The 17988-nt window shown below is 40.0% G+C and overlaps 1 protein-coding gene across 1 annotated transcript in view; it reads right to left on the reverse strand.

Moving 5' to 3' along the window:
• Positions 1–17988, reverse strand: part of SLC9A8 (solute carrier family 9 member A8) — a 59905-nt gene that overhangs the window by 17715 nt on the left and 24202 nt on the right. The window contains exons 7-11 of the mRNA XM_070744637.1: positions 16117–16151; positions 14338–14481; positions 13003–13141; positions 9498–9603; positions 3408–3524 (exon numbers count right to left, since the gene is read on the reverse strand). Coding sequence (XP_070600738.1) covers positions 3408–3524; positions 9498–9603; positions 13003–13141; positions 14338–14481; positions 16117–16151 — 541 coding nt within the window. The remainder of the gene's footprint in view (positions 1–3407; positions 3525–9497; positions 9604–13002; positions 13142–14337; positions 14482–16116; positions 16152–17988) is intronic.

The following is a 17988-nucleotide window of genomic DNA, read 5'->3' on the forward strand; positions in this document are numbered from 1 at the left end:
AGAAGGCCAACTCTGTGGGACCGAACCGGTCGCTGGGATTCGTGCGGCAGAAGGCAGTCCCGGAGATATTCTGGTGGAGGAGGGAGGAGGAACGGGAGAATGAGTCAGTCCTCACAGGAAAAAGACACTAGGAACTGATAGGCATCTTCCAGACTGATACTCCCTAGTCTTGCACGTGTTGCTGACACACTTTCCAAATTCTTTCAGAATTGACTGGGGTGAGTACAGATTTACTATAGTTCAGCCACACCTGCAGAACTGCAAGTTTCCCTCAACCATGGACCAGAAAAAGACATCTTTTGATTTTATCCAAAAGTTAACAAACTGCCATTCCTGTGCCTTAAAAGCTCTAATAAAAAAGAAAATGTACTATATTATACGCAATTTATTGGCACATACATTGTTTGATGACTTGATGTCAATGGTTCGCTTTTCTTATAAAGTATAGGTAATAATATGGAATGAAATCCAATCAACCTGGTCAATAACAATTTACTGATTGCAATAACAGTAGGCTTCGACTTATAACCACCATAGGGACCGGAATTTCCATTGCTAAGCAATGCAGTTGTTAAGTGAGTTGTGTTTGATTTTACAACAGGGGTTTTTTTTGCCACCGTTGTTAAGCGAATCACTGTAGTTGTTAAATGAATGATGGATTGTTAAGCAAAGCCAATTTCTCCCATTGACACTGCTTGCAGGAACCAGATGAGAAAGTCTCAAATGGCAATCGATGATCCCAGGGAGCTGTAGTCATTATACATGCATGCCATTTGCCAAGGGGATCAATTTATTTCCCCAAGCACCTGAAACCAGGACATGAAACAATGGATGAGAACTAATCAAGGAGAGAAGCTACCTGGAATTGAGGAGAAACTTCTTAACAGTGAGGACAATTAACCATTGGAATAGCTTGCCTTCAGATGTTGTGGGCATAGTTCCCCCTAAGCTGAGCAGTGAGCAATCACTCACTTAAAAATCATCATCAACTCAGAATTTTCCAAACCTGCCCAGAAGCCGAGAGGGAAAGAGTGAGAGGGAAGGAGAGAGAGAGGAAGAGAGAGAAACAGATAGAAAAAAGAGAGGAAGGAAAAAAGAAAGAAAAAGAATGGGAGTAAGGAAGAGAGAAAGAAAATCAAAATCTAGTTTGAAGCTAGCTCAACTATTTAAGTGGCATTTTGATATTGATAGAGTTGCCCTATTATGAGCTCACTGTTATAGACACACAGTAGAGTATTTTATTTTGAAATTCTCTGAGGAAAAACAGGGTGGGTTATTTGTTTGTTTGTCTGTCTGTCTGTCTGTCTGTCTGTCTGTCTGTCTGTCTGTCTGTCTGTCTGTCTGTCTATCTATCTATCTATCTATCTATCTATCTAATATTTCTGTGCCGCCCAGTCCCGAAGGGACTGCCGCTCAGACACTATACTTTTCCGCCCACCCCCCAAAAAAATTAGAGGGAACACTGGTTGTGGGTGCCTCATCATTGGAGGTTTTTAAGAAGACACTTGACAGCCACTTGTCTGAAATGGTACAGGGCAGTGATGGTGAACCTATGGCACGGGTGCAAGAGGTGGCACACGGAGTCATATCTCCTGGCACACGAGCCGCTGCCCTAGCTGAGCTCCAGCATCCATGTTTGTGCCGGTCAGCTGATTTTTGGCTCACACAGAGGCTCTGGGAGGGCATTTCTGGCTTCCAGAGAGCCTCTGGGCGGATGGGGGAGGGTGTTTTTATCTTCCTCAGCTCCAGGGAAGCCTTTGGAGCCTGGGGAGGGAGAAACGGCCTACACTGGCTGCCGATCGGTTTCCGGTCACAATTCAAAGTGTTGGTAATGACCTTTAAAGCCCTACATGGCATTGGGCCAGAATACATCCGGAACCGCCTTCTACCGCACGAATCCCAGCGGCCAATAAGGTCCCACAGAGTTGGCCTTCTCTGGGCCCCGTCGACCAAACAATGTCGTTTGGCGGGCCCCAGGGGAAGAGCCTTCTCTGTGGCGGCCCCGGCCCTCTGGAATCAACTCCCCCCAGAGATTAGAATGGCCCCCACCCTCCTTGTCTTTCGCAAATTACTTAAGACCCACCTTTATCGCCAGGCATGGGGGAGTTAAGATATTCCTTCCCCCTAGGCCATTACAAGTTATGCATGGTATGTTTGTGTGTATGTTTGGTTTTATAATAAGGGTTTTTAGTTGTTTTATTAATTGGACTGTTATATGCTGTTTTTTATCATTGTTGTTAGCCGCCCCGAGTCTGCGGAGAGGGGCGGCATACAAATCCAAATAATAATAATAATAATAATAATAATAATAATAATAATAATAATAAAAAAAAAAAACACGAACCTATTGCGCCCACCAGAAGTTGGAAAACAGGCCATTTCTGGCCTCCAGAGCATAGTTCCCTCTAAGCTGAGCAGTGAGCAATCGCTCACTTAAAAATCATCATCAACTCAGAGTTTTCCAAACCTGCCCAGAAGCCGAGAGGGAAAGAGTGAGAGGGAAGGAGAGAGAGAGGAAGAGAGAGAAACAGGTAGAAAAAAGAGAGGAAGGAAAAGAGAAAGAAAAAGAATGGGAGTAAGGAAGAGAGAAAGAAAATCAAAATCTAGTTTGAAACTAGCTCAACTATTTAAGTGGCATTTTGATATTGATAGAGTTGCCCTATTATGAGCTCACTGTTATAGTCACACAGTACAGTATTTTATTTTGAAATTCTCTGAGGCAAAACAGGGTGGGTTTTTTATTTGTTTATTTGTTTGTTTATTTGTTTGTTTATTTCTTATTTCTGTGCCGCCCAGTCCCGAAGGGACTGCCACTCAGACACTATACTTTTCCGCCCACCCCAAAAAAAAATTAGAGGGAACACTGCTCCAGAGGGCTCTGTGGGGCAGGGGAAGCTGTTTTCACCCGGCCCAGGCATTGAATTATGGGTGGGGGCTGTCGCACATGCATGTTAGCGTGCATGCATGCTCTTTCAGCACCTGGGGAAAAAAAGGTTCACCCTCACTGGTATAGGGTCCCCTGCTTGAGCAGGTAGGGGAGCTGGACTAGAAGACTTCCAGGGTCTCCTCCAGCTCTATTGCGACTGAAGTGTCCAAATTTTGATTACATGATTTTGGGGACTCTGCAATGGTGCAAAGTCCATTTTTTTCAATGCTGTTGCAACTATGAATGGTCAGTAAATGATCGGTAGTTAAGGAACACCTGTAGAAATAACTCTCAATTCCACTGACCATAGTTACTAGTCAACTAGCAGGACAAAAAAATATAATCATAATTGAAACATGTTTGCTGCTTAAAGTATTTCACTTTTGTAGTAGATTGCCACTGCAAATATCCGTAGGATGATCAGAAGCATTTAGAAAAGTCTGCTTTGATAGTAAGAGTCCAAGCAACGGACAACACCTACCACACATGAATGCAACAGTTCTCAGAGTTTGCTGCATTAGGATCTGTGTAACCGGAGAAAGATTATGATGGGTGTAGTGAGACATTACAATGCCAGAAAACAAGATAGCCATGATACCTGGAAGAAAAACATTCACCATTAGATATATCTATATGTAAAATCAGATTTTCCCTTAAACGGTTATTAATTGCAATACAATGAATAATCATAACTGTTGTGCAGCACAAGAATGGGAAAGGTAGTGATTCAGGGTGGAAGCTCAGGTCTAACAGTTGCACAATTCAACAACATGAGTTGGGCCAGCTGCCCAGAGTAGCTCAACTCTTTGGCTCAACTGCTAAAGAAACAAAGTCAACTAAATAGGTACACGCAATATTTTCATAATGTACTTCAAAACTGAGGACAGCTTGGCACCTTGGAAGGACACAGAAGTGTTCTATTTGCACTGGGAGTAAGTGCTTTCACTTAAGTCTGATGAATATCGCTACTCTACCTTAAATATCAAATCCATATTTTTCTACTGTAAATAAAGACCCAGCCCTAGAAATTACAAAATAATTAACCTCCCAGTTATATAATTTCAGTTATTAGAAAAACAACATAGTATATATAAAGGACCCAATATATCACCACACTTTGTATTGTTTCCATTAGGCCAATAATAAACAGACAAATACTAGTTAACAGATTCAAGGAGAATAGACAAACTAAGACTTAACTATTATAGATATTGGTTTCATCATAAACAATATTCTCACTCTTTCATTATGAATAAGGTGACCAGATATCCCGCTTTTGGCTGGGCAGTCCCGATTTTTAATAATTTGACCCACGTCCTGCAGGGTTTTTTAAAAGTCCCAATTTTTCTTTCTCTGGACGGCCCAGAGCGAATAAAGCATTTCCTTTTTCTGGGTGCTGGGGGAAGCTTCCTCCTCCCAGCACCCAGAGAAAATAAACACTTTATTAGCTCTGGATGGCTCAGAGCGAATAAAGCATTTCCTTTCTCTGGGCACTGGTATGAGGAAGCTTCTTCCACCGCCCAGAGAAAGGAAACACTGTATTTGCTCTGGATGGTTCAGAGTGAATATAGCATTTCCTTTCTCTGGGAGCTGGGACGAGGAAGCTTCTGATTTATTATGTGTATGACTTTAGACTGTTTATCTGAATATGTTATTTCTCAAAGTAAACTTTAATTCAAGTTAGTACATCTGTTTATTCGCAACTAATCTCAATCTAAATATTTCTGTGTATGCACAATCTTGGTAAACAAGGATTACTCTGCTCATATATTAACAAAGAATGTGGTAATGTTTGTAGGAAAATAATGCTAGGATTGAAAAGGCCTCTTTGCAACCAATCTTCTTCTCAAATCTATTTAATTTCAGCTCCTGAAGATGACTATATTCTCCTCCTCCAAATGATACCCACACTCCCATATCACTTAGGGTTACAACAGCTTACTATTGCTCTAACATACTGACTAATTGGATATTTCTGATATAGTACAGCTTAATAATTCAGGAAATCTTCAGAATTTTCAATATTTCTGCATAAATAAGCAAGAGATATGAGTATTGCACTCTAAATCTGCCCACAATCTGGAGTTCAATTCTCATAGGCTCAAGATTGACTCAGCCTTCCATCATTCTGAGGTCGGCAAAATGAGGTCTTTCTGAGGTCAGCCAGATTATTGGGAGAAATAGGCTGACATTGTAAACTGCTCAGAAGGTGCGGTAGAGCACTCTGGGGTGGTATATAAGTCTAAGTGCTGTTGCTATAAAAATATAACCTGAAAGATTATCTGTTCTTCACCCAAGTCCTAAAACCAGATAGAAAATCCATTATACTTGATTTATTGAGGGAAATGATCCAAAGCTATACTTCATTTCACATGTACTTCCTATACATTCTGTACAGAGCTTGAAGAAAATATTCAAGCTACCCCAATGCTGTACAGACTGAATGGAGATTCCATGGAACCAGTATCATATGGGTCATACTACCAGATCCCAACTGGATGTCATTTAACACTGCTGTTTGTTTATTCCCAGAGTACAAAAACAAGTTTCATGCATAAAAAATGAAGTTGTATTTGATATTATACCAAAAAAGAGATGGCAAAGCCACTGCAAAATGAGAATAGAAGCAATGATCTGATAACAGCTGACAGATTCAGTGAACCTCAAACTCATCATAATCCTTTTAGTTGCTGCGTTACATAATTCATTTTATCCACTTTAAATCTAATATTCAATTGAATGATTATGATCCTATTAGTGAAAGTGTTCCAGAATTTTAATTACTAGCTTCATTACAATTCCCAAGATGGTATTTGGAATGAAAGGGTTATAAACAAAAACCCCAAAAAACTAAATTAAAAACAAGTGTTGGCTCTCCAGAGGTTACTTCAGGACTAGAGAACAGTTGTAAAATCCATTCTGAGTTGCATATGCAAAACTGCAAGTGCTATCATGATTGGACAGAAGTGGTTATGACTATCAAAACAGATGCTTTTGGGTAAAATTATCAGGTATACAAATATGCTTAGGCTTTACATTTGTCATTAAGTGCCCACGATGTCCTTAACCAACGATACAGCAATAACTAGTATCCCAGCTTCTGCAGATACATAAGAATGCTTCAAATGATTGTAAAAAACAAACAGCTAATTGTAAAATCTTGCTCTCTTTACTATACCATAGTAAGTTTCTTTTGACTAAGATGTGAAACCTTTGTAGAAACCTTTGTCTATTATCCCAGACTCTAAAATAATGTAGAGTGAAGTAGTGGGTTGCTGCTGGTTCAAACAGGTTCCTAGGAATAGTGGAAATCTATCGCCGCTCGCCAAACCAGCAGCAATGTCTAGCGGTCCAAGCTCCTGAACCAGTCCTCCGGTCACTGCAGCTCGCCAAAAACCCCTCTGGATTATTTCCGGTTGTTTTGCATGACATGATGGAGGCAAAACATGCACTTCCATCCTGATGCGAATTGGTAGGGAAGGTAAGTTGGACCCACCCCTGGTACAGTGCATGTTATGAAAATAACCACACTAGATACGTAATAATACTTTGCAATTATGTGCAAAAGAGGTTGTTTCTGATTGTAAGAAAACTTGGTCCTTCAAAACTGTCATCATCTTCTTTTTCTCCTCTTCCAGTCCAATCAATTTGATATACTTTCCAGATCACTTTTTTTCTGGTTCAAGCAATTTGATATACCCAATTAAAGTAACTACATATTTTCCTAGTTGCGTACATTAGTGAACTAAACATACCAACTACAAAAATCCCAACCAAATAGAGTGCAGTGCAAAAGATTTATGCATCCGGATTCTCATTAACCTCCAGGCTTCTTCTTCTTTTAATCTATGATTGAACAGTATCTTTAAATCCAAGCTTAGTACAATTTTATTTTAATTTAAGTTTCCAGGCTTTTATGCTGCTTCAATTGCAAACTGCCTCCTAGTAGCTTACATGCCTGAGTTCAATAGTAAGATTAAAAACAACTTTCCTCTGCAGGAATGACAACCCTACACCAGAAAAATAGTTATCCATATCTTCTTAAAAACTTCCAGTGGTGGAGCATTCACAACTTCTGGAGGCAAGTTGTTCCACTGATTAATTGTTCTGTCAGGAAATTTCTCCTTCTAAGTTTCTTCTCCTTGTTTATGAGTTTCCATCCATTGCTTCTTGTCTGCCCTCGGGTGCTTTGGAGAATAGGTTGATTCTCTCTTTGTGGCAACCCGTGAGATATTGGAACACTGCTATCATGTCTCCCCTGGTCCTTCTTTTAATTAAACTAGCCATGCCCAGTTCCAGCAATCTTTCTTTGTTTTATCCTCGAGTCCCCTAATCATCTTTGTTGCTCTTCTCTGCACTCTTTCTAGAGTCTCCACATCCTTTTCACATTGTGATGACCAAAGCTGGATAAAGCATTCCAAGTATAGTCTTACCAAGGCATTATAAAGTGGTATTAAAACTTCACGTGATCTTGATTCTATCCCTCTGTTTATACAGTCTAGAACTGTGTTGGCTTTTTTGGCAGCTGTTGCACACTGCTGATTCATATTTAAATGGTTGTCCACTAGGACTTCAAGATCCCTCTCACAATTACTACTATTGAGCGAGGTACCACATATGCCGTATCTGTGCTTTTTTTTTTTTGCGTAAACGTAGAACTCTATTTTTTTCACCATTGAATTTCATTTTGTACACAACTGCATACTTTCCTCCATGTAGCTGTGTTGAATGTGATTGGTCACCCAGTTACGAATGGGAGCCAAGAGGCAAATGGAATGCAAAGTTGCTATATATATAAAGGTTTTGGCATATTCGGGTTTCTTCCCGTGTAAGTTTCAGAGATTCCTGGTGACGTTTCGACAAGGTCCCACTCGTCATCTTCAGGTTGATGCTTTTGTCCTTGTGCTAGGGCGAACACAGCGTGACCTGAGCTGCCTTCCCTCTATAAATACTGGTGGGTGGGTGTGGAGTGCTGGCTCAGCAGCTGCAAGCTGTGTTGAAACTTCCTGGTGAGTCAATGGGGTAACACCTGGGGTCATCGATGCAATCGATGTATGCTGATTAGTTGCTGTTTGTGGATTGGGGTGATATCCTGAGTAGTTGGAGCTTGCAGACTACTTAGCTGGTTTGTAATGTGTGTCTGGGGTGTAGCATTTTTGGTTTGGCTGCGGGTTTGTGGTCTGGTCATGTGTTTATGGTGTTTGTCGGTTTGCTTTGTGTGCATGTCAGAGGGGGCTGCAACAGTTGGGGGCACTGCTGTAGTTTGGCTTCTGGGTGGTGGTTGTATTTGGTCTGTACTGTGGGTGTGGGCTTGGGTCTGATGGGGGTGATTGGTGGTGGTGTCCTGTGATGTTCTGGGTCTGATTTCAGTTTGCATAGCTGGGATACTTTTGTTAATGAGGGCTGGTTTCCAGATGTCTGGTAGGTGGGAGGTATCATCCACAAACAGCAACTAATCAGCATACATCAATTGCATCAATGACTCACTGACTCACCAGGAAGTATAACTTCAAGTAAATCAAACTTCTAAGAAATCAAACCATCAAGTTAGGAAGCAACACTGATTGACAGTCAATTTAATATGCTGTTGTGCAAATGGAATAGTTGTGCAAATCAAATACTGTATTCAATGAGAATATTTCATTCATTCAGATCTAGGATGTGTTGAGTGTTCCCTTTATTTTTTTGAGCAGTATATATGTGTGTGTTGTGTATATTGTGTATTTATATATATATTTCATACACACACAAATGAAGGGCCGCTTGTCTTCGGTGCTAGCGGTGCACCCTCCGAGGCCGTTGCGAGCAGGCGGGTGTCTAGCAGGCGCACGGGCACCCATTAGCACGGAATTTCCACACATGCGCAGAAGCCAAAAAAATGGCTAAAATTGCTGAAATTCAATTCAATTCATTAGAATTGAAGACTCGGGGCAGCTCACAGAATGTCACTTGCATGAGTGTCCTCACACAAGATTTCTCTTGCTGCACATGCGCAAAAGCCAAATGTCACGCAGGGTGTTCATCGGGGATGCACAGATGTGTGTGCATGCCAGAATTTCCTACCAAGGCTGCGCACTGGACTGTGTAACCAGCAGCCCATTACTGACCCACACCCATACGCAGACATGAAAGGACAGGCATCACCATCTCTGGAACTTTTAAAAAATTATTTACTCACTAATTTTGTTAGCCCCTGTTGACATCATCAGTGTGTAAAACCACCATGGAAGAGATGGTTGCTTTTTATATGTTGCTGATCAATTTAGTCATTGTGCACATGATGGGCCCACACCCTTGCCTCCCCCTGTAATTACAAAGGTGTGGGCCCATCATGTGCGCAATGATTAAATTGATCAGCAACATAGAAAAAGCAAGCATCTCTTCAATGGTGGTTATATACTCTGATGATGTTATATCAGGGGTTAACGAAAGCTTAGTGAGTAAATAATTTTTTTAAAGTTCCGGAGATAGTGTTTTCTGTCGTTTCTTTTATAACTACACCTGGAACTTACATTTTTAGGACAATTGGCAAAATATATAACTTCAGGGGAATTTTTTTTTTGCAACTTACCTGAGAGAGAAATTCCTTCTGCAAGTCCATAAGGAAGATATGCAAAGATAATCATCATTCCAAACTCCAGGGAAGGAGTTTTTCGTAAATCAATATGTTTCAGTACGTTAATTACGAACGGTTAAGTAAAATAAGGGGAATGGTTGAAACAGGAAAGTCAGATAATTAGAAACGTTCTCATTTGTCATTACAGCTCCATTAGAAAGCTTAGCTTTTTATGTTGAATCATACAGTGCAATTATTTTTCTTCAAACTCAAAACTGTGGGCAGTTTGCCTCAAAGATTTCACTTAACCACTGCACCACTAAGGCTCTTTATCACATAGCTAACTATGTGACACCAACTAAAACCCTCCAAAACATTTAAAGTAACCCAAGACCCTGTGACCCAAGAAGTAAAAACAAGAGCAGTGTACAAGTACTATGTAAGGACTGTAATAATCTATGTATGTAACAAGCAAAAAACTAGCAAAATGCATCCATGAATACTAACTAGGAGTCGGAAGACATTATGAAAATTCTACACTTTCAGAACAGATGGGCAGATCTAACCATAGTTTCAACTCAAAAAATGTGAGCATTCTAGACCAAGCTAAATCCAAAACAGCTAGGTAATTCCTAGAAGCTTGGCAGTTAGACAAATCAGCCATGAGCAGGCTCAAAAAGATAAATAAAGTTTACATGCCATTCCAAAGAGACAATAAAAAAGCTAAACAAAAACAAAACAAAAGAACCTCTCCTCACCATTAATCACAACCCAGATAAGACAGGATTATCATGATTAACACTAGACAAACAAATGAATCAGTAATAATTTCTCTAAAATCAAGGAACAACAACTCAGACAAACAATCAAGCAGTAAATAAATCAAGTTACTACCAAGGGAAAAAAAGAACATGCCCACCAACTGTGACAGGGCAAGCTACTGTATATAGCAGTGATGGCGAATCTATGGCACCCGTATCTGCTGGCACAGAAGCCATTGCCCTAGTTCAGCTCCAACATGCATGCTCGTGCATGCTAGCCAGTTGATTTTCGGCTCACATGCAGGCTAAGGGAGGGCATTTTTGGCTAGCAGAGGGCCTCTGGGGGAATGGGGGAGGGCATTTTTGCCCTCTCCAGGCTTTCCAGGCTCCAGGGAAGCCTCTAGAGCCTGAGGAAGGTGAAAAACAGGCCTACCACACTCACCAGAAGTTGGGAAATGGGCCATTTCTAGCCTCCAGATGGAGGGGGCAGCTGTTTTCACTCTCCCCATGCATTGAATTATGGGTGTGGGCACTCACGCATGCATGATAGCATGTGTGCACACACTTTTGGCACCCATGGGAAAAAAGGTTAGCCATCACTGGTATATAGCAATAACACTTAGACTAATACACCACTTCACAATGCTTTACAATCCTCTCTAAGCAGGCTACAGAGTCAGCATACTGCCCCCAACAATCTGAGTCCTCATTTTAGCAACTTCAGAAGGATGGAAGACTGAATCAACCTTGAGCCTGGTGAGATTCGAATTGCCAAATTGCAGTCAGTTGGCAGTCAGCAGAAGTAGCCTGTAGTCCTACATTCTGACCACTGCGCCACCAGAGCTCATATAAACAGAGCAAACCCTACTTCTTTCTATCACTGAAGATGTTATCTAGTTCAGTAAAGAAATATCTGCAAGAAAAGAACCAAATTCAGAGAACATCAAGGTCTGCACAGTTCAACCCTGAGCTACATATAAACATTTCTTAGATAACAAGGCAATGTTATCTATTGAATCCACAGATATAAAAATGTTTTTTAACGGCTCATCATTAAAAAAAAACCTAACTAAATTGTCCATTGCATCCCTATTTGCTTTCAACCAGCCTCCAAGTGTGAGATATTTTGCTCCAAATGTCAACTATTACAACATTTCGCTAAGAGCAATAGTGGTTAAAAGGGGAGCTGGACTGTAATCTAAACTATTTGGAACTGCCCAATTAATGTTTTCCTTTCTTAGACATAATGCAATTTGTCTAATAGATTGAATGCATAAAGCACTAAAAATGATAAAAAAATAAACATGACTTCATAGGCACAGTCCAGCCATAGCAAAATAACTTTACCTCTACCAATATTTAATACACCTGCTGGTCAGATGTGTGGAATTTAAACTTACATAACATTACTAGAGGCTTTCTTTAATTAATATAGAAACAACAAAGGTAATTGAGAGTATAATTAAATGGGAGGTGATGAAGCTGATGTCTGCTTCAATCTTTGGCAAAGGAAATCCTGAGGAGTGGCATAAAAGTCTTCATGGCCTCAAGCACATCATAGCTTAATAATTTTCTGTCAATTTTCAGCTGCCAGTCAGAAAAACCAGAAAAGAACTCATTGCTTAAAAGGCTAAGCAATAATAGGTTGAATCTTCATGAGAAGATATCCAATGTCCTTAATATACGAAGTAGCCAGATTGTGGCTCAACAAAAAAGTATTAACATTAATCATTCACGAAATAATAAAAGACCAATAGGAAGGCATATTCAGTGACAAAAAAATAAATAAATCTGAACAATGGGAGCAGTTCATGATAGAACCAATTAAAACAGTGGTTTGTCAACCTTTCCTTCGTGTGAAGCTGAGGGATATTTTAGTTTCAATTTAATGACCCAGCCCAACTCCGTGATTTTATTATTTTCTATGATTTCATACTGTTTAGCAATTTTTGTAATAAAGATTACTGTTGTCGTGCTGGTGCTGTTCCTGTGTTCCTACAATTCCCCTTCCAGTCTACACTCTAGGAGTAATGTAAGTTTTGTTACTTATCACTAGCATCTTAACCATTATCAACTCTTTGCACACAAAATAACTAAATTAAACATATATTTCAATAACAACAAAAATATGGAATTCTATTGTTTATAGGAAAAGAAGTCAGACCATAAAGGAACAATGTTTTAATTGACCAGATACTACTGGAAGAGGAGAAAAGGTGAAACATACTGTACATGTTATAACAGAAAAGCAATTCAAGCTGCTATAAAAAAATCAGACCTTTGTCTGACATAAACTCCACACTAAAGGAGCCAGCCCAATTAGCGGGATAGACTTTTGATATAGGATAATTTCAGGATTCAATTCTAAGTGGCCAAATATGAAAATAAAATCAGATATCTAATGCATTTGAAAACTGAAATATGCACTAACATGTTATTGAAAATACAGTATAATGAATGTACTAAAACTACAGGTGGAAAATCACATATTAGTCTCATCCATTAGCATGGTATTTCTCAACCTCGGCAACTAGAAGATGTGTGGACTTCAATTCCCAGAATTCCCCAGTCAGCAACACAGCATCAGCATGTTTGATAAATTAATGAAAGTCTTATACAAATATAAGTTCATGCAATTCTGAAATTGTTACTAGCTAAGATTTGCTATGAAAAATGTTACGTTTTAAAAGAATAATCATCTTCAGAAATGGGTTATTATTTAAGAGAAAATATTTATTTTATCTAAAAGCAAAGGATATTACTGCAGAAATAAGACCAGTCAGTGTCCCCAGTGCTGCAGAACCAAAGAACATCTTCAGAAAGTAAGCCAGTGCTTGTAAAAAGGTTTGCCATCCACTTACATCAGATGTATGTTCTCTCGTCAAACCTTCTGCTGTACTGATAATAATAAAAAAAAACAAGGACAACCAAGGGAATTACACATTAGAATCTTAAATCTGGGATACGGAATGCAGAATCCGTATTTTTTATTTTTGTCATTATTAAAATTGCTCTTAAAATGCTTTTACTGTAGTACCGGGAAGTCAAGTCTAGGGGAATGACAAAAGATATTCACTCAAGTCAAGATGCGCTTTCTTCGAAGGGAAACACAGTTGTTCTAAAGATCTGAAAGCCTACACTTGCTTTTTCTATTGTTATTAACAGTGGTACAAAATAAACCAGGAGGGTACCTACTTAGAATAAAAGAAATTAAATCCTTTTAACAGATCTTTCACAGGCAAAGAAAAAAGGCAGAAGATACAATATTACAGAATCAAAAATAAGATGCTTGTTCTTCTGATCCACAAGCAAATAAGAAAATGAGAGGGAAATAAGCTTATATTGAGGAAATGGAGGAAGGAAGGAAGGAAGGAAGGAAGGAAGGAAGGAAGGAAGGAAGGAAGGAAGGAAGGAAGGAAGGAAGGAAATGAATCAATATACTTCATGAAAATAATTTCCAGATCCTAATGTGACTAAGGTGGGAAGAATTAGATCCTTAACAAATCTGAAAATATTAATATGTATGCGAGGAAGTCATCTATACAAAGTTTTTAAAGATAAATAAAATACATTATCCTTAGGCACAGCATCCAATTAATTTTAAAAAATTACTTTCACCTACATGACTGATTTATTAAAAACTGAGCTTTGTAAACATCTACAAAGTAACTTCATTTCTGGTCTCAAATCCAGAAACTAATACTGCAACTATTATAAGCCATGAAAGCAGAATGAATTCTCACACCAGCTTCTCATAGAATTTTTAAAAGGAATTCATAAAGACTATAGTGCTGAAGAATGCTCCCAACACAAATTTCTGCCCTTATGTGTAATTAAATATAGGTTGTACTTCTGTGGCTCCTAAGAGAAAGAATAATTGGGGCTGTTTTATATGAAAGTGGGTGGCAAGCATCAATGTGACAATTAAGGAGGAGTGATGGTTAAAAAGCATGCTAACCAAAAGAGCATAAGTGTATATTATGCATACTGATTGCATTAAAATAAGTAGTGTTTAAAGAAGAACATTACTCTTTGTCTAAATGAGCATTAATTTCAACGTATTTTTTTTCTTCCATGCACATAAATGTACTTACTTTGTTAGGACGATTGAAACTGCATCATTGAGAATGCTTTCTCCAAAGACCAGCATGTTAAGCACAGGATCCACATTAAGAGCATTAAAGATAGCAATAGTAGCTACTGGATCAACAGCAGAGATCAAGGAACCAAAGGCAAAACTGTTAGGAAATACAATAAATACATTAACATAATGTCTGAATTAAATGCTATTGAGGTTTGAGGCTTACTCAGCAAGCCTGAAATGCATCAATGGATTTAAATCATTCCAGTGCCAAGAAATCAAAAAAATATAATATCTTTTTTTAAAGCTGAAAACAAGATAGCCACTGCATGCACAGTGCCAGAAACTCGGCTTCTTCGCATGCTCAGAAATTATTATTATTATTATTTTTTTTAAAAAAGAGCAGACTGGCACCGACCGAACTGGGTCAGTGACATCATTGTGACATCACTAGCAGGTCAATAACAGTTCAGACGAATCAGTCTGAAACGGAAGGAACCAAGCACTGGTGTGTGTGCGTGTGTGTGTATGTGTGTGTATTTATTTATTTATTTATTTATTTATTTATTTTGTCCAATACACAATGAGGGTTTTAGTGGGTATATATCTATATACACATAATAAAATACATGATGAAGGTTATAGAGGAGATACTCATAGTAAGATATATCTAAGAAATAATAGAAAAGAAGATAAAGTAATAGAACATATTGATGAAAGAATAGAAGAAGAGATATAGGAATAGAAGAAAGGTATAGGAGATATAGGAGAGCAATAGGACAGGGGACGGAAGGCACTCTAGTGCACTTGTACTCGCCCCTTACTGACCTCTTAGGAATCTGGATAGGTCAACCGTAGATAATCTAAGGGTAAAGTGTTGGGGGTTTGGGGATGACACTATGGAGTCCGGTAATGAGTTCCTCGCTTCGACAACTCGGTTACTGAAGTCATATATTTTACAGTCAAGTTTGGAGTGGTTAATATTAAGTTTAAATCTGTTGTGTGCTCTTGTGTTGTTGTGGTTGAAGCTGAAGTAGTCGCCGACAGGCAGGACGTTGCAGCCTATGATCTTGTGGGCAATACTTAGATCTTGTTTAAGGCGTCTTCGTTCTAAACTTTCTAGGCCCAGGATTGAAAGTCTAGTCTCGTAGGGTATTCTATTTTGAGTGGAGGAGTGGAGGGCTCTTCTGGTGAAGTATCTTTGGACATTTTCAAGTATCTTACTCCCTGTCTCTGTGTCTCTTCTGCATGCTCTCAGGTTATTCGCTACCTGTTTTTCTTTCTTCCTTTTGGAAAGCCGGGCCGGCTGAGGAATCAACACAAACCACAGGGGCTTCCCTCCTCCTCTCCTCCTCCTCTCATGACTCCCTGGCCGCCCGTGTGAGAGAGAGATGTGAGAGGGGGAGAGACATAGAGAGATACCCATTTCCTCTAGAAAACAAAACACAGGGAGCCACAAAACCTGGGCAGGTGTAGCTGTGTGTGTGTGTTTCATGTAATTGAGTGGGTGTGAGTGAGATCGAGTTGGACATGCCCACCCAGGTTTTGTGGCTCCTGTTGTTTTGTTTTCTGTGGGAAACGGGTCTAAGTGGCTCTTTGAATGCAAGGTTGCAGATCCCTGGGCTAAAGACACATTGCTATGCCATGTTAAGTATAGTAACCTGCATCCTGTCTAACTATAGTGCTCAGGAATCAAGAACCTAATAAATAAATGTAGTCACTATGTTCACTACAGCAGCTTGAAGACTCTTACAAACACACAAAGATTATATAAATTTCTCTCAAAACTTACCTGTCAGTCATATTCAATTTATAAATTAAATCAGCCTAGAAAAATTGAGAAAAACAGAAACATCTTATAAAAGTTAGCTCTCCTCTTTTCCATCTTTCAAGAAACTAGCATATTTGCTCAAGGATCACAAAGTGAGTTTGCTTGTTTGAGTTTACATATTATTATTTATTAGATTTGTATGCCGGGGTGGCCCACAATACAACAATAACACAATACATTACAAATCTAATAATTAAATGTAAAAATCAATTAAAAAAACATTAATAAACATAACCAGTATTATAAAATCCCCAACTACACAATCGTACACATTCAATCCAATGGGATTCCGTGTTTTCAAAAAAAAAACCAGACTGTTGGGCTGTTTTCCACTCTCCCCAGGGTTCAGGAAAGCCTCAAGAAGAATATGCATCAAGAAGAATTTGATGCATATAAAGGCCAATGCAGCTAAAGTAATGGCAGATAAGATTTCATATTGTTCTGAACAGATACACACTATTTTTTTACATATTGTTCTGTCTGGGTCACTCCAGAAGCCAATACCAACCCAAAAAGAGAAGCCAGACACACTGGTAAAAGGCAAAGGCAGTTTTATAAAATTCAAGAAAAACACAGGTAACAGAAAATGTCCTTACAAACAGGAAAATGCTGTCTCTTCAGATATATTCACGAAGGCCAAAAGTCCATGCAGCAATACAGAATTCTTGCTGCCAAGCCAAGGCTGTAGATAGCAGACCTACACCTCCCACGGATCTTCCAAAGCTGCTGGGCCACAAGCCAGGAACAGAGACGCCGAGAAACAAGACAAACTCAAACTCAACCCAGACAAGACGGAGTGGCTGTGGGTCTTGCCTCCCAAGGACAATTCTATCTGTCCGTCCATTACCCTGGGGGGGGAATTATTGACCCCCTCAGAGAGGGTCCGCAACTTGGGCGTCCTCCTCGATCCACAGCTCACATTAGAAAAACACCTTTCAGCTGTGGCGAGGGGGGCGTTTGCCCAGGTTCGCCTGGTGCGCCAGTTGCGGCCCTATTTGGACCGGGAGTCATTGCTCACAGTCACTCATGCCCTCATCACCTCGAGGCTCGACTACTGTAACGCTCTCTACATGGGGCTACCTTTGAAAAGTGTTCGGAAACTTCAGATCGTGCAGAATGCAGCTGCGAGAGCAATTATGGGCTTCTCCAAGTATGCCCATATCACTCCAACACTCCGCAGTCTGCATTGGCTGCCGATCAGTTTCCGGTCACAATTCAAAGTGTTGGTTATGACCTATAAAGCCCTTCATGGCACCGGACCAGAATATCTTCGGGACCGCCTCCTGCCGCACGAATCCCAGCGACCGGTTAGGTCCCACAGAGTTGGCCTTCTCCGGGTCCCGTCGACTAAACAATGTCGTCTGGCGGGACCCAGGGGAAGAGCCTTCTCTGTGGGGGCCCCGACCCTCTGGAACCAGCTCCCCCCTGAGATTAGGATTGCCCCCACCCTCCCTGCCTTTCGTAAACTCCTTAAGACCCACCTTTGCCGTCAGGCATGGGGGAACTAAAACACCTCCCCCTTGCCCATGTTGTTTTGTTGATTGATTGACTGTGTGCCTGTTTTTATATATACTGTTTTTTATGAGATTATTAATTTCAATTGGAATCTGGATGGGTGGGCATTGGATTTGGTATTGTGTACTGTACTGTTTTTTATTATTGTTGTGAGCCGCCCCGAGTTTGCGGAGAGGGGCGGCATATAAATCCAATAAACCTAAACCTAAACCTAAACCAGGATAACGCCACGCCAAGCTGATAACACTCCACATGGCTTCAAGGCCTTGCCTGCCTTTTAAACCCTGCTGATGAGGACCACACCCAAACCCAGCTGTT

Source organism: Erythrolamprus reginae, chromosome 3, assembly GCF_031021105.1.
Source record: "Erythrolamprus reginae isolate rEryReg1 chromosome 3, rEryReg1.hap1, whole genome shotgun sequence".
In the NCBI taxonomy this organism is placed as follows: Eukaryota; Metazoa; Chordata; class Lepidosauria; order Squamata; family Dipsadidae; genus Erythrolamprus; species Erythrolamprus reginae.